Source organism: Ovis canadensis, chromosome 15, assembly GCF_042477335.2.
Source record: "Ovis canadensis isolate MfBH-ARS-UI-01 breed Bighorn chromosome 15, ARS-UI_OviCan_v2, whole genome shotgun sequence".
In the NCBI taxonomy this organism is placed as follows: Eukaryota; Metazoa; Chordata; class Mammalia; order Artiodactyla; family Bovidae; genus Ovis; species Ovis canadensis.
In genome coordinates, this window is record NC_091259.1 from 68,115,512 (window position 1) to 68,134,890 (window position 19,379).

The following is a 19,379-nucleotide window of genomic DNA, read 5'->3' on the forward strand; positions in this document are numbered from 1 at the left end:
CTCTGTGACTGCCTTGCCCTTTCTCTTTTTCTCCGCGCTTGCCTTATAGGCTGGTTAGTGGAGCAGAGCAGGGTGGGACGGGGGTCCTCCTACCCCTATCTGAAAATATGTGAAGGCTTAGCCCCTTCAACTAAGAGATGGAGGGCTCTCAAAAATTACAGGTGAATAAATCTGCTTTAAAAATTCACTTCAGTTCAGTCGCTCAACTCTCTGCGACCACATGGACTGCAGCACACCAGGCTTCCCTGTCCATCACCAACACTCGGAGCTTACTCAAACTCATGTCTATCGAGTTGGTGATGCCATCCAACCATCTCATCTTCTGTCCTCTCCTTCTCCTCCTGCCTTCAATCTTTTCCAGCATCATTGTCTTTTCCAATGAGTCAGTTCTTCCCATCAGCTGGCCAAAGTATTGGAGTTTCAGCTTCAGCATCAGTCCTCAGTGATCAATGCCAAGAAATAGAGGAAAACAATAGAATGGGAAAGACTAGAGATCTCTTCAAGAAAATTAGAGATACCAAGCGAACATTTCATGCAAAGATGGGCTCAATAAAGGACAGAAATGGTATGAACCTAACAGAAGCAGAATATATTAAGAGGTGGCAAGAACACACAGAAGAACTATCCAAAAAAGATCAACATGACCCAGATAACAACAATGGTGTGATCACTCACCTAGAGCCAGACATCCTGGAATTCGAAGTCAAGTGGGCCTTAGAAAGCTACTGGAGGTGATGGAATTCCAGTTGAGCTTTTTCAGATCCTAAAAGATGATGCTGTGAAAGTGCTGCACTCAATATGCCAGCAAATTTGGAAAACTCAGCAGTGGCCACAGGACTGGAAAAGGTCCGTTTTCATTCCAATCCCAAAGAAAGTGAAGTCGCTCAGTCGTGTCCGACTCTTTGCAACTCATGGACTGTATCCCACCAAGCTCCTCCATCCATGGGATTCTCCAGGCAAGAATACTGGAGTGGGTTGCCTTTTCCTTCTCCAGGGGATCTTCCCGACCCAGGGATCAAACCCAGGTCTCCCAAATTGCAGGCAGACGCTTTAACCTCTGCACCACCAGGGAACCCTTAAATCCCAAAGAAAGGGAATGCCAAAGAAATGTTCAAACTACCTCCCAATTGCACTCATCTCACACGCTAGCAAAGTAATGCTCAGATTTCTCCAAGCCAGGCTTTAACAATTAGTGAGCTCCTAATTGGTACAGACAATAAGGATAAAAGAAAGACAACGCTTTTTGTTCTCCTCAGAAAAGTTGCAAGTGTCTTCCTGGTTCCTACATTTTGTGCGTGCATTCTTCAGTCGTGTCCAACAGCCCTCCAGGCTCCTCTGTCCATGGGATTCTCGAGGCAAGAACACTCGAGCGGGTTGCCATGCCTTTTCCAGGCGATCTTCCTAACTCAGGTATCGAACCCGCATCTTTTATGTCTCCTGCATTAGTAGGCGGGTTCTTTACCATTAGCGCCACCTGGAAGGCCTCCTATTTCACTCGAAGTAATAAACAGCTATTCTCCTAGTTCATAATGGGATGCCCAGGTGGGGCTAGTGGTAAAGAGACAGAAGGGATAAGGGTTCGATCCTTCGTTCAGGAAGAGCCCCTGGAGGAGAAATGGGAACCCACTCCAGTATTTTCGCCAGAAGAGTCCCATGGACAGAGGCGCCAGCAGGCTACAGCTCACGGGGTCACAAGGAGTCGGACACGACTGAGCCAGTGAGCATACACATTCTTATAGTTTATAACAAAGGGGATGCATTTTGGAATATATTTCGCTTGAATGAAGTAAATCATAAAATGGGAGACCTCAGACAGAGCGCCTTCTTAAGGTGTTTTGAATTCATTCACTTCTCCTTCAGGGATTATGAGGCTTGAGGTGCAAAGATTCTGCATCACGCACAGACGTAGAAACTCGCGAACACAACTCAAGTTAGCGGAACTTGCATCTTGGTAAAGGTGACCCGAGGCACCGCCCAATTCCCTAATGTCAAAGAAAAAAAAAAAAAATCCGTCAGCTTCTGAAGCAACTATTGCCTCACCTTGAATCATTCGCCAATTCATACTGCCCCGCCCTTTCCGCCCCGGAGGCCGCCAAGCTCGGTTCCCCTCTAGGATTCTTTCGGGCTTCTCTTTATGGTAGCGCTGAGCCTCTCTAGCCTCCCGCGCCGTTCTCTCGGTGGTAAACTACAGGAAGTGTTGAAAAGCGCGTACCCAGGCCACTTTCAGAGGCGGCGGGTGTGGTGCGCGCTGGGTTCGTGGAGCGCTCGAGGTATAGAGGGGAGGGTCTGGGGCTTGGAGACTCGTTCCTGGGTGGGAGGGGGGCCGGGCAGGCTGAGGGAGGGTCCCAGAGCAGAGGAGGCGTAGCACGTTGGGCACGTGAGGGGAATTTTCAGCTGCGTTTTTGGGGCCTTCCGCGGCCTGCGGCCCTGCAGCGACCCTGCAGCGACCCCCTCTTCCTCCGGTCGGTCTGCGGCCCCTTATGTCGAAGTCACGCACGGTTCCTGTCGACTCCGCGGGTTGTCGCCTCTCTTGGGGAGACCTGGAGCCCTCCTAACTTTGACTTAAGGTTTGTCTTATTTAGAGGAGAGCTTTTGTGGCTTAGAACCCCATCCACTGCTTATGTGTCTGCTCTTTGGGTTTTATTTTTTAAATCAGAACCTTCCTAGTTCTAGCTGTTTGGTTGAGGCTGGAAGTCGAATAGTCTTATTTTCTCCATCCCGGTAGTGTTCTTGCCTGGAGAATCCCAGGGACGGGGAAGCCTGGTGGGCTGCCGTCTATGGGGTCTCACAGAGTCGGACACGACTGAGGCGACTTAGCAGCAGCAGCAGCATGAACATAATAGGAGCTCATATGCTGTATCTGGTGGCTTACAACGTTCTCAAACAGCTGGTGAAAATTAGGATAGTTACGCATGCAATGCAGGAGACCCCGGTTGGATCCCTGGGTTGGGAAGATCCCCTGGAGAAGGGAAAGGCTACCCACTCCAGTATTCTGGCTTGGAGAATTCCATGGGCTGTATACTCAATGGGGTCGCAAAGAGACACGACTGAGCGACTTTCACTTTTTAAAACTATACTTTTACCTTTACAATCTTGTTCTTAGCAAGGCTTCCCATACTTTGTCATTCCTAAAATTTTTAGCTTCCCAGAGGGGAATCATTTATTGAAAAATATAAAAGATGAAACTTTTAAGTTGCGTGATTGTGGAGTACGTATTCACAGGCTCAGTTTTTGGAAGGAAAGAGGTTGGGATTCTAATCAGGCTAAAGAAAGTGTTGCTTGGCAGAAACCGCCTGCCAATGCAGGAGATGCGAGTTGGTCTCTAGGTTGGAAGGATCCCTTGGAGAAGAAAACGGCAACCCACTCCAGTAGTCAGCCTGGAAAATCCCATAGACAGAGGAGTCTGTTGAGCTACAGTCCACAGGGTCACAAAAGAATCTGGATGTGACTAACACAACAAAGAAAGTGTTAAGGACTTTTAACTGCTCTAATGAGAAGAAGCCCCTAGGGAAGGGTGTGTGGGAGGAATGCCCTCACTGTGCTTGTGACCACAGGATTGAGGTAGGGATAGTTGCATTTGGGGGCGATTCAGCCTTCTTCGTGTGAGATTCTGGCAGTTTGAGGAATATGGATTCATTTGAAAGATGTTATCTACTATGTGCCAGTGGTAGAGAGGCTACAGCTGTAACAGGACCCAGATGATTCCTGGCCCTCATGGAGCTTAGTATATACTGGAAAAAACTAACAGGAAAGAAGAAAGCCTGTGATGAGTGCTATAAAAAGGGAAGTCCCTGAACTTCCTTCTAATTTGGGCTTAAGTGATACAGAAAATAACACCATATAGCTCCTGTCTTCCAACAGCTGAGAAGTAATAGAGGCAAAGTTTCAAACAGAGGAAAAAGTGTCTGTAACAATAGAATTTGAGTAAGGTGAATATGGGGACACTGTCTTGAAGGATTAATTAACATTGCCTGGCCTTCTGAGCAAAGAGAACAGTGAAGATGAGAGTCAGGCAGTCATGTCCGCCTTCTTCCGGGGATCTTCCCAACCCAGGGGTGGAACCCAGGTCTCCTGCATTGCAGGAGGATTTTTTACCAGCTGAGCCACCAAGGAAGCCCCAACATGAAGACTTAAAATGTAACAGAAATTTTCAGGTAGTGTAGTTTGACCTGCAATCTGTGATATTTGAACAAATAATGCCATGCTAAGTGTCCAGACTTTTGTTTTCTAGGAAGAGGTGAGTGTTTTCCACACATTAGCTTACAATTCAAGATCACAATCACTTAGCCAACATCTGTATTGAGTATTAAGTTAATTGTGGTGGTGGTTCGGTCACTAAGTCTTGTCTGACTCTTATGCAACCCCATGGACTGTAGCCTGCCAGGCTCCTCTGTTCATGGCATTTCCCAGGCAAGAATACTGGAGTAGGTTGCCATTTCCTTCTCCATAGTATTATAATAGTATTAAGTACTGTTAATTAATCTGTTTTTAAAAAATTGAAGTACTGTTAAAAAATTAAAGTACTGTTCATCTCCAAGAGTAGTTAGTACTGCTTGACAGTTTTGACCACATCCAGAATTCAGGTAAAAAGAGAGCTTTACTCATTCTTCTTGGTTGTTGAATTCGAGGTATTCTGCTCTCTTTGACCTTTAAGGACCCTAGGAGTAGAGACAAATCACAAATGGAGTTTGGAGACCTGAAAGGTTTGCTGAGTTGTTTAAATATGAACACTGTGCAGTATATCAAAGTGTTAGTCGTTCTTGAGATAAAGTGTTAGTCCTCTCCAACTCTTTGCGACCCCTTGGACTATAGCCTGCCAGGCTCCTTTGTCCATGGGATTTCCCAGACAAGAAGACTGGAGTGGGTTGCCATTTCCTTCTCCAGAGGATCTTACAAACCCATGGATTGAACCTGGGTCTCTCACATTATACGCAAAATTGTTACCACCTGAGCCACCAGAGAAACATTATTGTGCAGTATATAAATGGGACTTATTTTAATTCAGTCACCCATGCTATGTGGTGCATTTAATCTCCTTACATTTAAAGTGATTATTGATAGATATGTGTTCAGTTCAGTTTGTGACCCCATGAACTGCAGCACAGCAGGCCTCCCTGTCCATCAACAACTCCCAGAGTTTACCATACTCATGTCTATTGAGTCGGTGATGCCATCCAACCATCTCATCCTCTGTCGTCCCCGTCCTCTTCTCCTCCCTCCTTCAATCTTTCCCAGCATCAGGGTCTTTTCAAATGAGTCAGTTCTTCACATCAGGTGGCCAAAGTTTTGGAGCTGCAGCTTCAGCATCAGTTCTTCCAATGAACACTCAGAACTGATCTCCTTTAGGATGGACTGGTTGGATCTCCTTGCAGTCCAAGGGAATCTCAAGAATCTTCTCCAACACCACCTTCAAAAGCATCAATTCTTCGGCGCTCAAGCTTGCTTTATAGTCCAACTCTCACATCCATACATGACTACTGGAAAAGCCATAGCCTTGACTAGACGGACCTTTGTTGACAATGTCTCTACTTTTTAATATGCTTTCTAGGTTGGTCATGACTTCCCTTCCAAGGAGGAAGCATCTTTTAATTTCATGGCTGCAATCACCATCTGCAGTGATTTTGGAGCCCAAGAAAATAAAAGTCTCTCACAGTTTCCCACCTGTTTATCATGAAGTGATGGGACCAGATGCCATGATCTTAGTTTTCTGAATGTTGAGCTTTAAGCCAACTTTTTCACTCTCCTCTTTCACTTTCATCAAGAGGCTTTTTAGTTCCTCTTCACTTTCTGCCATAAGGGTGGTGTCATCTGCATATCTGAGGTTATTGATATTTTTCCCAGCAATCTTGATTCCAGCTTGTGCTTCTTCCAGCCCAGCGCTTCTCATGATGTACTCTGCATAGAAGTTAAAGAAGCAGGGTGACAACATACAGCCTTGACGTACTCCTTTTCCTATTTGGAACCAGTCTGTTGTTGCATGTCCAGTTCTAACTGTTGCTTCCTGACCTGCATACAGATTTCTCAAGAGGCAGGTCAGGTGGTCTGGTATTCCCATCTCTTTCAGAATTTTCCACAGTTTATTGTGATCCCCACAGTCAAAGGCTTCGGCATAGTCAATAAAGCAGAAATAGATGTTTTTCTGGAACTCTCTTGCTTTTTCGATGATCCAGCAGATGTTGGCAATTTGATCTCTGGTTCCTCTGCCTTTTCTAAAACCAACTTGAACATCTGGAAGTTCACGGTTCATGTATTGTTGAATCCTGACTTGGAGAATTTTGAGCATTAGTTTGCTAGCATTTGAGATGAGTGCAATTGTGCGACAGTTTGAAGATTCTTTGGCATTGCCTTTTTTAGGGATTGGAATGAAAACTGACCTTTTCCATGTACCTATGGCTGTTTTGTTGATTGTTTCTAGTTGTTTTTGTGGTTCTTCTCTTGGTCTTTCCCCTGGTGGTTTGATGATTTGTTTTTTCAGTGTTACTTTTGGATTTCTTTCTGTTTTTTGTGTATCTGTTGTAGGTTTGTGGTTACCATAGGTTCATATATATTGACATGTAATAATGACATATGTGTGCACATATATATATATATACATTCACAAGCATGCGTGCTAAGTCACTTCAGTCGTATCGGACTCTGTGCAACCCTGTGGACTATAGCCCACCAGGCTGCTCTGTCCATAGAATACTGCACACAAAAACACTGGAGTGGGTTGCCATGCCCTCTTCCAGGGGATCTTCCTGACCCAGGGATCAAACCTGCATCTCCCTCTGGCGCCTTAGACTGCAGATACAGTTTCAGAAGTTCTCTGCTCATTTGGCAGCACTTTAGGGTTAGTAAATGATTTCCCTTCATGATAGTGTAGGTGCCCGTTAAACAGCTGCTTTTTTGCTCTGTCCCAGGATGGGCAAGTCTGTGTACAGGCTCCTCACTGACATTCCTCCCTACTGAAGACCCTTGTTGGGGATGGGTTTCCCATAGATACCATGTCTCTGTCTCTTTTACCCGTCCTCTGTATGATCCTTCTATCACTTGTTCTGCAGCCCTCAGTATTTCTTCAGCAGGAATTGATCTGTGTGTAGGTGCAAATTCAGCATGTTCGTGTGAAGAGATCAGTTCAGGGTCTTCTACACTGTCATCTTTGACTGGAACCTCCCGAATATTTTAAATGATACTGTGGGCTGTGTTATTGTCTGAAGTTCACTTTATGGTGCCTGGATCTTGAGATTTAAGACTATTTCACTTAGCCATTTACCCTTCTCTTGGTACCCATTCACGTGTCCTATAGGTAGCATTTGAAGATACTGGGCACAAAAAGTTGACAGTTCAAGAGGCATGACGTGTGTGTGCACTCTCAAGAGTGTACTCACCCATACCTGAACCTGCTGATTTGCATAGGAGGGGTGAATGGAATTTTTTTTTTTAATTAAATAAAAGGTAAATGGGAAAATGCCTTATAAATTGTCCCTATACTGAAAAAAGACATTTTTCATGAAAGGGAAAGATTCTTAACTGTATTTTTAGGTCAACTTTTAAATTTTTTGTTTGGTTAAAGTTCCTCTTAATGTGATTTTTTTTTTTTTTTTCCCTATTAACTTGAAGAGTGGTAACAAAGCGCAGGCTGTATTAGGGAAACTGGCATATTAGAACATATTGTCATATCTCCCCTATAGTTTGGGGAAGAAAAAAATGAGTTCCCTAATTATTTCCCGTGTCCCTCTGCTATCGTTAGTGGTAATGATGATTGTGGTGGTGCTGCTTTAACCCCTGTAAGGAGGCCTGTGATCAGGTCCTAGAGCTCATGGTATTAGGAAAACGTGCTAGCATTGTGGCCTTGTTTGAGGCCACTTCTTCAGTGCACCTAACCTACCTACCTTAGTGTTGGGTAATGGATAGCAAGAGAAAATGCTTAAAACTTCAAGGGATCTAGAAAAGATAAATTTAAATTGTAATGTTTAAAAACCAAACTGGTAGATTAAAATAACAGATTGGAAATTGCATTGCAAAGAGTCAGGGTGGGCAAGCTGGGTGCAAAGGGGGTCAAAAGGTGCAGACTTGCAGCTGTAAATAAGTAGTGGGGATGTGACATCCAGCTTGATGACTAATAATTCTGTACTGCATATTTGAAAGTTGCTGAGGGAGTAGACTTTAAAAGTTCTCATCAAAGAGAGAAATTTGTAACTGTGGTGACAGATATTAACTAAACTTAATGTGTTGATCATTTTGCAATATATACAAATATTGTATTGTTTGATTGTACATCTGAAACTAATATAATGTTGTGTCAGTGCCTCAGTTTTTTAAAAAAGCACATTCCCTGAGCTGTCAGTGTTCACATCATATGAGGAGCAAATATCCAGTACTTGTGTTTACTACCTCAGGTAGAGAAGAATGAAGTCTAACAAATCTATATTTACTTCTTTCTCTCTCAACTCTTCTGGGAGTGCTATAAAAATATTGAAAGTTAATCTTAGAATCACAAAACATACTCTGTTTAGTTACTGAGGGAAAGTATTGGCAATTCTAAAGCAAGAGAAAATTGAGAATGCAGAACTTTTTAAAGGAAGGGTCAAATAATAAAATCCGGAGTTAGTAGGGAGAGACTTTATTGAAAGCATTATTGCCAGAGGGGAAAAGAGATTATTGCAGTGGAGAGAATTCTCTGACCAAAAGATTTACCAGCTTCTCAGGGGAGGAGTAAACAGTGCTTGGAACAGAACTGCTTGGTCTGATTGTAGATCCCAGATTGTTTTAGCCTGAGGCCAGCTTTTTCTCTGGAGGGATCCTTTGCTGGCTCTGGCTGAGGTTATACCAAAGTTCAGGGGCCTAGAGGAAGGAGAGAAACTTGAAAATATGGTTAGCTATTATTTTTCCAGTTTTGTTCCAGTTGATTATTTCAGCAAGCAGTTCAGCTAATTACTCATAAATTTATAAATGAGACAATGGGGATATGGAGGTCCTTTGTTCTGGTCATAGGTAAACAGTGGGATGTTCTTGAGTCTTACAGAAGCCATACAGAGAGTAGGAGGGTTTCTTTAGGCAAGGCTTTTCTAGAAACAGGAGTGCAGGTCTCAGGTAAAATTTAACTTGTTAAAAGGCATTTTCCTGTTTGAAGTGGAAAATAATTAAATGTACAAATAAAATTCATTGAAACGTTTATATAGGAAGGCCTTAGGATACTCATTGACTTTCAGGAATTAATAATTCTACATCACTAAGTGTAGTTTGAAAGTACTTACAGACCGATCTCACTTGTACCATAGTGAAATTTTCCTGAAAGAAGGGTAGGGAGGGGAGAGTGGAAAACCAATCTAAATTAATCAGGTCTAAATGATCACGATTAGGGCTAATTTGTTATATGGTTTTCATCCAATCCCATAAGACGCTGATTTTTTTTTCCTTCTGTGAGAAATACTAGGTATTGTGCTGGTCCAAGTGACTTGGCTGGAGGAAATTAAACTTTTCCTATGTTTAACGTATTTTCCATTTAAAAAAGAGGGAGGAAGTAAAATTGTGACTGGGACACTGGTATAAAATCAGTAGTACCTGGTTTTTATTTTCCTTATTAACAAGGGGATTGGTAAGATGTTATAACCAGTTCAAATGATAGAACCAGACACATTTATTGATCAGGAATATTGAAATAAATGAGCAAGTAGAGGCAAAACTGTCTTCTTCCACAGTGGGCCAGGGGAGTCAATTGTACCTCTAACAGAATTTACCAGAATATGGACAAGAATTGTTCTGCATTGCTGTTAGTTATATACAGTTGTCAGGTATAAAAGGCAGTGAAAAACTCAGAGCTCTCATAATCGGAATGTGACAACCTGAAGGTTGTACTCTCAACAGTGCAGTTTTCCACTGAAGCCAGGTATTTTTCTCCAAATCTAGTTTCTGAAATTTACAGCTCCCTCTCCCCCTCTCAAATAATCTTCCCTTAAGTATCAGACTTCCTAGAAGGCAAGTGCATGTCTGTGTGTGTTTCTTATTCTTTTTTGATGTACTCTGTAAATATAGAAGATGCTTAGTGAATGTTCTGTTAATTGAATTATCTACAGTAGTGCGTCTCAAACTGTAATGTGCTTATGTATCACCTGGGGATTTATTTTTTGAATACAGTTCTAATTCAGTGAGTGCATGGGCCTTACCAAGATCTCTTTTTTCTGATCAGTCCCCGCTGATGCTGGTACTAGTTCATGGACAATAAATAGCAGTGTATTTAAGGAAGACATTGTGCTGTGTTGTGCAGTCGCTTCAGTCGTGTCTGACTCTTTACCACCCTATGATGGGTGGTAGCCCGACAGGCTCGTCTGTCCACGGGATTCTCCAGGCAAGAATACTGGAGTGGGTTGCCATGCACTCTTCCAGGGGATCTTCCCAACCCAAGGATGACCCATTTCTCTTACGTCTGCTGTATTGGTGGGCAGGTTCTTTACCACTCGTGCCACCTGGGAAGCCTTGGCAAACATAGCACCATGCTGCACGTGAAGAGAGCAACATGAGGCTACTAGACGACCACTTGAAGGGGAAAAAAAATACTAATTGTGGTTGACATTGCCAGAGCACAGGCCTAAGTGAGCAAAAGAAACAGTTGCTTGGAAACGAATTCTGAGAGCTCATGGTGGAACCTTAGCCTAAGGGAGGGGAAGAGAAGGGAGGACGTTGGGAGTTACTACAGGGGGGGAGTAACCAGAGGGGGCAGGTGTTAGAAAGCAGGCAGCAGCCACTGAAATCACTGCCTGAAATTTTGTGCTTCTTGAGCTAATCTTTTTCGTTTTTTAAAGCAATGTTTGAATGTAAAACTGCTTTGATTCAGGTGTGTACACTTATATCATGACAGTTTCACTCAAGTGAATGGTTCCAGTATTCCATTGAGCTTTAAGCAGTGTGAAAAATACATTTTGTACCGCAACTGGTCTTGTCTTCTTTCAGACAGGGCACTTTAATTTTTAACTGAGGAGGTCTTGTAATTTGTTCATCGGTAGTTCAGCTTTCTTTTAGCAGCATGGAAGAGGTGGGAGATAATGTGGAACTGGCACCAAAGAAAGATCTCTACTTACTGGAAGATGGGGAGGGCGAAGGCACTGTAAATGAGGCTGCCAATAAAATATAAGAGGAAACCCAGTTAAATTTTAACTTCAGAGAAGCAACAAATGACTTTTTAGCAATATTTATGATATAATTTAAATTGTTTATGCATTATCTAAAATTCAAATTTAACTGAGCATCCTTTATTTTATCTAATAGTAAATAATTCTACCCTAACAGTGATACCTGAGAGATCCCACACATTGTTCTAACGATAATAGCTTTATAGTAAATAAATGTCTTATTTTGATTTCCTTCAAGATTATCTTGGCTTTCTTGAACCTTTACTCTTCCAGAGACCAGATTCCTAAATTCTGGGTGGTGGGGGATTTGTGGAATACCTGGTGACATTTTGTCTGGAATCATACTGAATTTATGGATAAATTCCTGTAGAATTGACATGTTTACTGTAGTCACACTTGCCATGATTGTTCTCTCATGTTTTTGTAGGCTTTTGGTAAATGTCTTTCTATTCCTTGCTTGCTAAGGGCTTTCTTTTTATTATGCAGGCCTTGAATTTTCTTAAATGTTTTTTTAGCTTCCCAGATAAAATTTTTGCAGCACACATCTGACTCTCTTTAATGTTTTCTCTAGGGTGATCTGCTAGAGAGTGATCTCTAGGCGAAAATCAGAAAGGAAATTTACTTGAATCAAGCATGATGGATCCATGTTCAGTTGGAGTCCAGCTTCGGACCACAAATGAGTGCCATAAAACCTATTATACTCGTCATACAGGTTTCAAGACTTTGCAAGAATTGTCATCAAATGACATGCTTCTACTTCAACTGAGAACTGGAATGACACTTTCTGGGAACAATACAATTTGCTTCCATCATGCAAAAGTTTACATCGACAGATTTGAGGATTTGCAGAAGTCATGTTGTGACCCATTTAACATACACAAAAAACTAGCCAAGAAAAATTTACATGTAATTGATTTAGATGATGCCACTTTTCTGAGTGCAAAATTTGGAAGACAGCTTGTACCTGGTTGGAAGCTTTGTCCAAAATGTACACAGATAATCAATGGAAGTGTGGATGTTGATTCTGAAGACCGGCAGAAAAGAAAACCTGACTCAGATGTATGTAGAGTCAATTTTTTCTCCATTACTTCTACAGTGTAGGGTTTTATTTAATTATAAAGAAATCATTTATATCAGTTCATTACAGTTGGCCCTTAAACAGCACAGGTTTGAACTCTGCAGGTCCACTTATATGTGGACTGCTTTCAGTCAGTACAGTACTATTACAGTCTGTGCTTGGTTGAATCCAAAGACGCAGAGGGCCAACTCTGGGGCTTGAGCAGCAGCCTAGCATTTTGGTATCCAGAACTGACAGTGGAACCAGTTGCACTAGAATATCAAGGGGTAGACTTGAATGCAGTGAATATGAAGTTGAGGAGGTAAAAATAGATGATGTTTTCTAAATATTTGTGTAAACCCAGATCATATGGTAAAGAGTGTTGGCTTGGGGAAAGAATAATATTCCCTAGACTTTGAAGCAGCAGCTCCTAGTGCTAAGACATTCTGGCATTGCCAGAGCTTAACAATCTTCGCTCTTTTTCTGATACAGAAGTAACTCAGTAGGTTATGCCTGCCAGCAAGGGTTTGAAATACAGCAGAATGAATTCCCTTTTTATGAAAGACTTGAAAACTGCTGCTCTAAAAGGAACTTCAGAAGTGACTTGAAATAATTGTTTCTTATTTCAGCCTTTCTTTTGACTTTGGCACTATCCCATTCTTATCTGGGTTTTTAAGATGCTTGTGAATTTCCTTAGCATCTAGCTCTGAATTCTTACTTGTTATGGTCAAGGCTAATTTTAGGACCCCCTACTGTCAAAAAGCATACATTTTTACATTGTAAGTATTAAATATCTTATAACTCTCTTCGTTACTCACATGCCTACATTTAGATTATTTAACCGTTATGAGAACAGTTTAAGATTTCATAAAGCTGTCTGGTGTAGAACAAGGACTGGTATGTCAAAGGAGGACTTCTCAAGTTTTCTATTTATAAGCAATTTATAATTCTTGCTGCTGGCTTATTTTTCTCAATTTTCTCCTTTCTATTCTATTAATAAACCAAATTAAAAGATAATTAAAATTTTAAATTATATGTGGTGCTTTTCCTTTGTTATACCCTCAAAGGCATAGCTCCAAGACCCAGTTTAAATTTTGTTACATTTGGGCACTAAAACTTTTTTCTTTCTTTTTTGCAAGTTCCAGACTGTCTTCCCGGCTAAGAAATAATCTAGACTAATGTTAAGTGAAATATCTGTGTATGGTTTGATATTAAGATTTGAGTTAATAATTTGTTAACCTTTATTCAGGGAAGAACTGCTAAAGCTTTGAGGTCATTACAATTTGCAAACCCAGGAAAGCAGACTGAATTTGCTCCAGAAACTGGTAAAAGAGAAAAAAGAAGGCTTACCAAAAATGCAACAGCTGGTTCAGACAGGTACACTATGTGCTGTTTAAGTCATATGTTAACTTGCCTCACATCTGTATTGTTTTCCTATCTTTCTCCTACAAGGTTTGAATTTTCTGGTTAGATAGTTTAAATTTGATAATCTGGAATTAGTAAGAACCCCCAAGGGTCTCATAGAAAATTAAGGTGTTCCCTTCTACTCTAAAAATTTTGTTTCTAAGAAAGTCTCAATGAAGTGAATTTATATAATCTTTTTGGCACAGTAATTAAAATAATTCAAGCATACTATACTTCTTGTAACTAAAATAATTATTTGAAAAGCATTAATACATTGTTTTTATGTCTGCTCCATAGGTGGCAACTAAAACATAAGTTTTAGGAGAATGCAAGGTTGTTTTTTATTTTTTAATGTCTAAAACAGAAATGAGCTTCCCTAGTGGGTCAGTGGTAAAGAATCTGCCTGCAGTGCAGGAACCACAGGAGACATGGGTTTGATCCCTGAGTTGGGGAGATCTGGAGGAGGGCATGGCAGCCTACTCCAGTATTCTTGCGTGGAGAATCCCATGGACAGAGCCTGGCAGACTATAGCCCATGGGGTGATAAAGGAGCTGGACATGACTGACTGACTTAGCATGCATTTTCTAAGAGAAAGAGTCCTTATATATAGAATGTCCTCAAGCAAGGATTACTTATGCTTCCCTAGTGGCTCAGACAATAAAGAACCTGCCTGCAATGCAGGAGTCCTGGGTTCAATCCCTACCTAGGTTGGGAAGATCCCCTGGAGGAGGGCATGGCAACCCACTCCAGTATTCTTGGCTGGAATATCCCCATTGACCGAGGAGCCTGGCGGGCTGCAGTCCATTGGGTTGCAGAGAGACAGACATGACTGAACTTCAAAGCACAGCAAAATAGAAACAATTTTGGTAATAAGAAAGCTAAATTGTTTGGAATATGACTTTTTAAATTGAGCATTTCTAAAATACAAATTGACAAATGTTAGTGCAATCATTCAGAATTATTTTTTACACAGGCCATTATTCCATCTGTGAAGGTTTTCCATTGAGTCATTAGGTGCTTTTAGGCCAGATTTGCTAGTCTTACAAAGAACAAGAAACAGATTAATTGCAGTATAAAAAACAGCTGGATGGTATACTGTGATAAAAATAAAGCTATGTTCACAAAGCAGTAAAGAGATTGGTTGCTAGTAAAATGTACCACTATTACCTAGTCTTTTCTTTTCAGTAAGGGATAAATAGTTTTAGCAACTATATTATTTTTGGGCACATTTCGCCTGCATTCCTTTGGATATGTCTCAACCCTTTACAAGAGAGGGCCTTCTCACAAGCAGTTTGTTAACTGTTATTTGTAGAGTAACTTTGAGTCAGGTAAGCCACATATCAGTTTGGCAAAGTTTCATCTACAATCCAAAACATTTTATCTCCCTTACGTTTTTTTAATTACCTTATTGTCAACTAAATATTCAGAAATAAAATATGCATGAAGTATATAACTTGCCTTGTGTTTTGTATTACAGACAAGTGATCCCGGCAAAGAGTAAGGTCTACGATAGCCAGGGTCTCCTGATTTTCAGTGGAATGGACCTCTGTGACTGCCTCGATGAAGACTGCTTAGGCTGTTTCTATGCTTGTCCTGCCTGCGGTTCTACCAAATGTGGTGCCGAATGCCGCTGTGATCGAAAGTGGCTGTATGAGCAAATTGAAATAGAAGGAGGAGAAATAATTCATAACAAACATGCTGGATAATTTGTGGTGTCCGATTGTGACCCTTTCTGTATTTCTAAAGTTCTATAATTCTAAGATACATATTAAAGTTTGTTTTGCCAAATGACACATATGTATTCAGCGTGCACTAACACTGCCTTTTGGGTACCTTAAGAATTATTTGATGTAAATTTAGATGAACTGTTCTATTACTCGGCAGTCAGCTGTTCAAGCCTTTCTGGGTCAATGTAAAAAAGTAATGTATAGACAGTCCTCTTTACAACTCCCATGTCCATAAATTTCCATGGCACTGATACAGTTAAATAAACCAGTTCCTTAACAGCAACAGTTCAAATTTCAGTTACTGTGGTATGTTAGCTGTGAGTAGTTCCATGAAGTGCGAACTTCCTGCTAGCTGTTAAGCTCTCAAATCAGTATGTAACACATGTACTTCAAGATCAGTGACTAGTCAGATTACTTCTCAAATCCTGCTAATGATTCGTCACTGCACATCTATTACTCAGTTTGTTCCGACAGCAAAGCACATAGTTGTGTTGTCTCCTTGTCACCCATGTGACCTTTTATGTCGGGAGCTGCATGAGGCATTACTGACAAAATGAAGGCACAGCCCCAACCCCCTCTCCTCATCTCGCAGGCATGGCCCCGGGATGAAGGAGTTAGGCCTTGTGATTCTGACTTGTTCTTTCCTAGTTGGCTGGAAAGAATGTTAAGGTGCTTGAGAGAAGCATGAGAAAGCACAAAGCCTACAGTTGTGCCCAGAAAATAAACTATAAAGTAACCATTGACATTTGTTCAAGGATCTTTACAAAGAATGTCCCAGAATGAACACATAGGCCACAGCTTGAGGCCATGGGAAGGATTGTTGTCTGAGACCTGTTTATGAGGGAAATGTGTATGGCAAAAGAAATTTGTTGAGTTTAGGGTTTAGGAATAATTAAGAATAACTAGAAGCCTTTTTAGGAGATAGTGATCTTAAGATGCTAGGGGCAAACAGAATTTAGAAAGATAAACTGAGAAATGTAGCATGAGTTACAATGTAATCACAAGTACAGTAAATCTGGGTGAGGGAAACTAAAAACCTAATGCTTTTGTCAAAGTATAAAAGAACCTGAAGCTTGAAATAAACATGTTCAGCTCAGTCATGTCCAACTCTTTGCGACCCCATGAACCACAGCACGCCAGGCCTCCGTGTCCATCACCAACTCCTGGAGTTCACTCAGACTCAAGTCCATCGAGTCAGTGATGCGATCCAGCCATCTCATCCTCTGTCGTCCCCTTCTCCTGCCCCCAATCCCTCCCAGCATCAAAGTCTTTTTCCAATGAGTCAACTCTTTGCATGACGTGGCCAAAGTACAGGAGTTTCAGCTTCAGCTTCATTCCTTCCAAAGAAATCCCAGGGCTGATCTCCTTTAGAATGGACTGGTTGGATCTCCTTGTAGTCCAAGGGACTCTCAAGAGTCTTCTCCAACACCACAGTTCAAAAGCATCAATTCAGCGCTCAGCCTTCTTCACAGTCCAACTCTCACATCTGTACATGACCACAGGAAAAACCATAGCCTTGACTAGATGGACCTTAGTCGGCAAAGTAATGTCTCTGCTTTTGAATATGCCATCTAGGTTGGTCATAGCTTTTCTTCCAAGGAGTAAGCGTCTTAATTTCATGGCTGCAGTCACCATCTGCAGTGATTTGGGAGCCCCCAAAAATAAAGTCTGACACTGTTTCCACTGTTTCCCCATCTATTTCCCATGAAGTGATGGGACCGGATGCCATGATCTTCGTTTTCTGAATGTTGAGCTTTAAGCCAACTTTTTCACTCTCCAACTTTTTCACTTTCATCAAGAGGCTTTTTAGTTCCTCTTCACTTTCTGCCATAAGGGTGGTGTCATCTGCATATCTGAAGTTATTGATATTTCTCCCAGCAATCTTGATTCCAGCTTCTGTTTCTTCCAGTCCAACGTTTCTCATGATGTACTCTGCATATAAATTAAATAAGCAGGGTGACAATATACAACCTTGACATACTCCTTTTCATATTTGGAACCAGTCTGTTGTTCCATGTCCAGTTCTAACTGTTGCTTCCTGACCTGCATACAGATTCCTGAGGAGACAGGTCAGGTGGTCTGGAATTCCCATCTCTTTCAGAATTTTCCACAGTTTATTGTGATCCCCACAGTGAAAGGCTTTGGCATAGTCAATAAAGCAGAAATAGATGTTTTTCTGGAACTCTTGCTTTTTCCATGATCCAGCAGATGTTGGCAATTTGATCTCTGGTTCCTCTCCCTTTTCAAAACCAGCTTGAACATCAGGGAGTTCACGGTTCACGTATTGCTGAAGTCTGGCTTGGAGAATTTTGAGCATTACTAGCATTTGAGATGAGTGCAATTGTGCAGTAGTTTGAGCATTCTTTGGCATTGCCTTTCTTTGGGATTGGAATGAAAACTGACCTTTTCCAGTCCTGTGGCCACTGCTGAGTTTTCCAAATTTGCTGGCATATTGAGTGCAGCACTTTCACAGCATCATCCTTCAAGATTTGAAACAGCTCAACTGGAATTCCATCACCTCCACTAGCTTTGTTTGTAGTGATGCTTTCTAAGACCCACTTGACTTCACACTCCATGTCTGGCTCTAGATGAGTGATCACACCATCATGATTATCCAGGTCATGAAGAACTTTTTTGTACAGTTCTGTGTATTCTTGCCACCTCTTCTTAATATCTTAATATCTTCTGCTTCTGTTAGGTCCATACCATTTCTGTCCTTTATCGAGACCATCTTTGCATGAAGTGTTCCCTTGGTATCTCTAATTTTCTTGAAGAGATCTCTAGTCTTTCCCATTCTGTTGTTTTCCTCTATTTCTTTACATTGATCGCTGAAGAAGGCTTTCTTATCTCTTCTTGCTATTCTTTGGAACTCTGCATTCAGATGCTTATATCTTTCCTTTTCTCCTTGGCTTTTCACCTCTCTTCTTTTCACAGCTATTTGTAAGGCCTCCTCAGACAGCCATTTTGCTTTTTTGCCTTTCTTTTCCATGGGGATGGTCTTGATCCCTGTCTCCTGTACAATGTCACGAACCTCAGTCCATAGTTCATCAGGCACTCTATCTATCAGATCTAGGCCCTTAAATCTATTTCTCATTTCCACTGTATAATTCTAAGGGATTTGATTTAGGTCATACCTGAATGGTCTAGCAGTTTTCTCTACTTTGTTCAGTTTGAGTCTGAATTTGGTAATAAGGAGTTCATGAACTGAGCCACAGTCAGCTCCTGGTCTTGTTTTTGTTGACTGTATAGAGCTTCTCCATCTTTGGCTGTAAAGGACATAATCAATCTGATTTCGGTGTTGACCATCTGGTGATGTCCATGTGTAGAGTCTTCTCTTGTGTTGTTGGCAGAGGGTGTTTGCTATGACCAGTGCATTTTCTTGGCAACACTCTATTAGTCTTTGCCCTGCTTCATTCCGCATTCCAAGGCCAAATTTGCCTGTTACTCCAGGTGTTTCCTGACTTCCTGCTTTTGCATTCCAGTCCCCTATGATGAAAAGGACATCTTTTTTAGGTGTAAACAAACATGTAGTTCCGTACTGTGCGTCAGAGACTACATCATCCCCTGCCAACACTGCTCACCCCTTCAGGCTGATTCCCTGACAAAGCGGGTAATCAGAAACGGCCAACAGAGACAAAATTGCAGTCAAGAAATGAAAATGATAAAGCTAGAGGTGAGACATGAATAGATGGGGTTACAGAAGGAATAACTGATCGTGGGAATGTTGCCAGCGCTGCTATGCTAGAGCCTCTAGATGTACTGCTGGAGGAGCTTAGTGCAAGCAGACGCATCATAAATGAGCAGGGTTGTGATGAAAAGGCTGAGCATGTCCCAGAGGAAATGATGGTAACAAACTTCACATTAAAGGAGATTCCAGAGGTCCTTCCCAACATTTAAAACACAGACAATAACATAGTGGAAGCTAAACTTCCACATAGAAGTACAAAAATTTGCAGTGGTATAGAAAAGATGCTTACCCGGTATCATAAGTTACTTAACAAAAAGGCAAGTATGAGTATTCTTGATTAGTTTTTTACAATGAAATAGCACTTTAATTGGCAGTGTTTCCAGTGTTTTAAA

The 19,379-nt window shown here is 41.5% G+C and overlaps 1 protein-coding gene across 2 annotated transcripts; it reads left to right on the forward strand.

Annotated features, from left to right (window-relative positions):
• The first annotated feature begins 2,070 nt into the window (after window positions 1-2,070).
• On the forward strand, window positions 2,071-15,582 carry ARL14EP (ARF like GTPase 14 effector protein). Of its 2 annotated transcripts, none has more exons than XM_069553524.1 (4): window positions 2,071-2,270; window positions 11,683-12,170; window positions 13,418-13,545; window positions 15,050-15,582. In XM_069553524.1, exons 2-4 carry the CDS (start codon window positions 11,745-11,747, stop codon window positions 15,276-15,278), a joined length of 783 nt encoding a protein of 260 aa, XP_069409625.1. In that variant the 5' UTR covers window positions 2,071-2,270; window positions 11,683-11,744; the 3' UTR covers window positions 15,279-15,582. The 2 variants fall into 2 exon arrangements, with proteins under 2 accessions (XP_069409625.1, XP_069409626.1); XM_069553525.1 differs by having other exon boundaries at window positions 2,123-2,567.
• The last annotated feature ends 3,797 nt before the right edge of the window (window positions 15,583-19,379 follow it).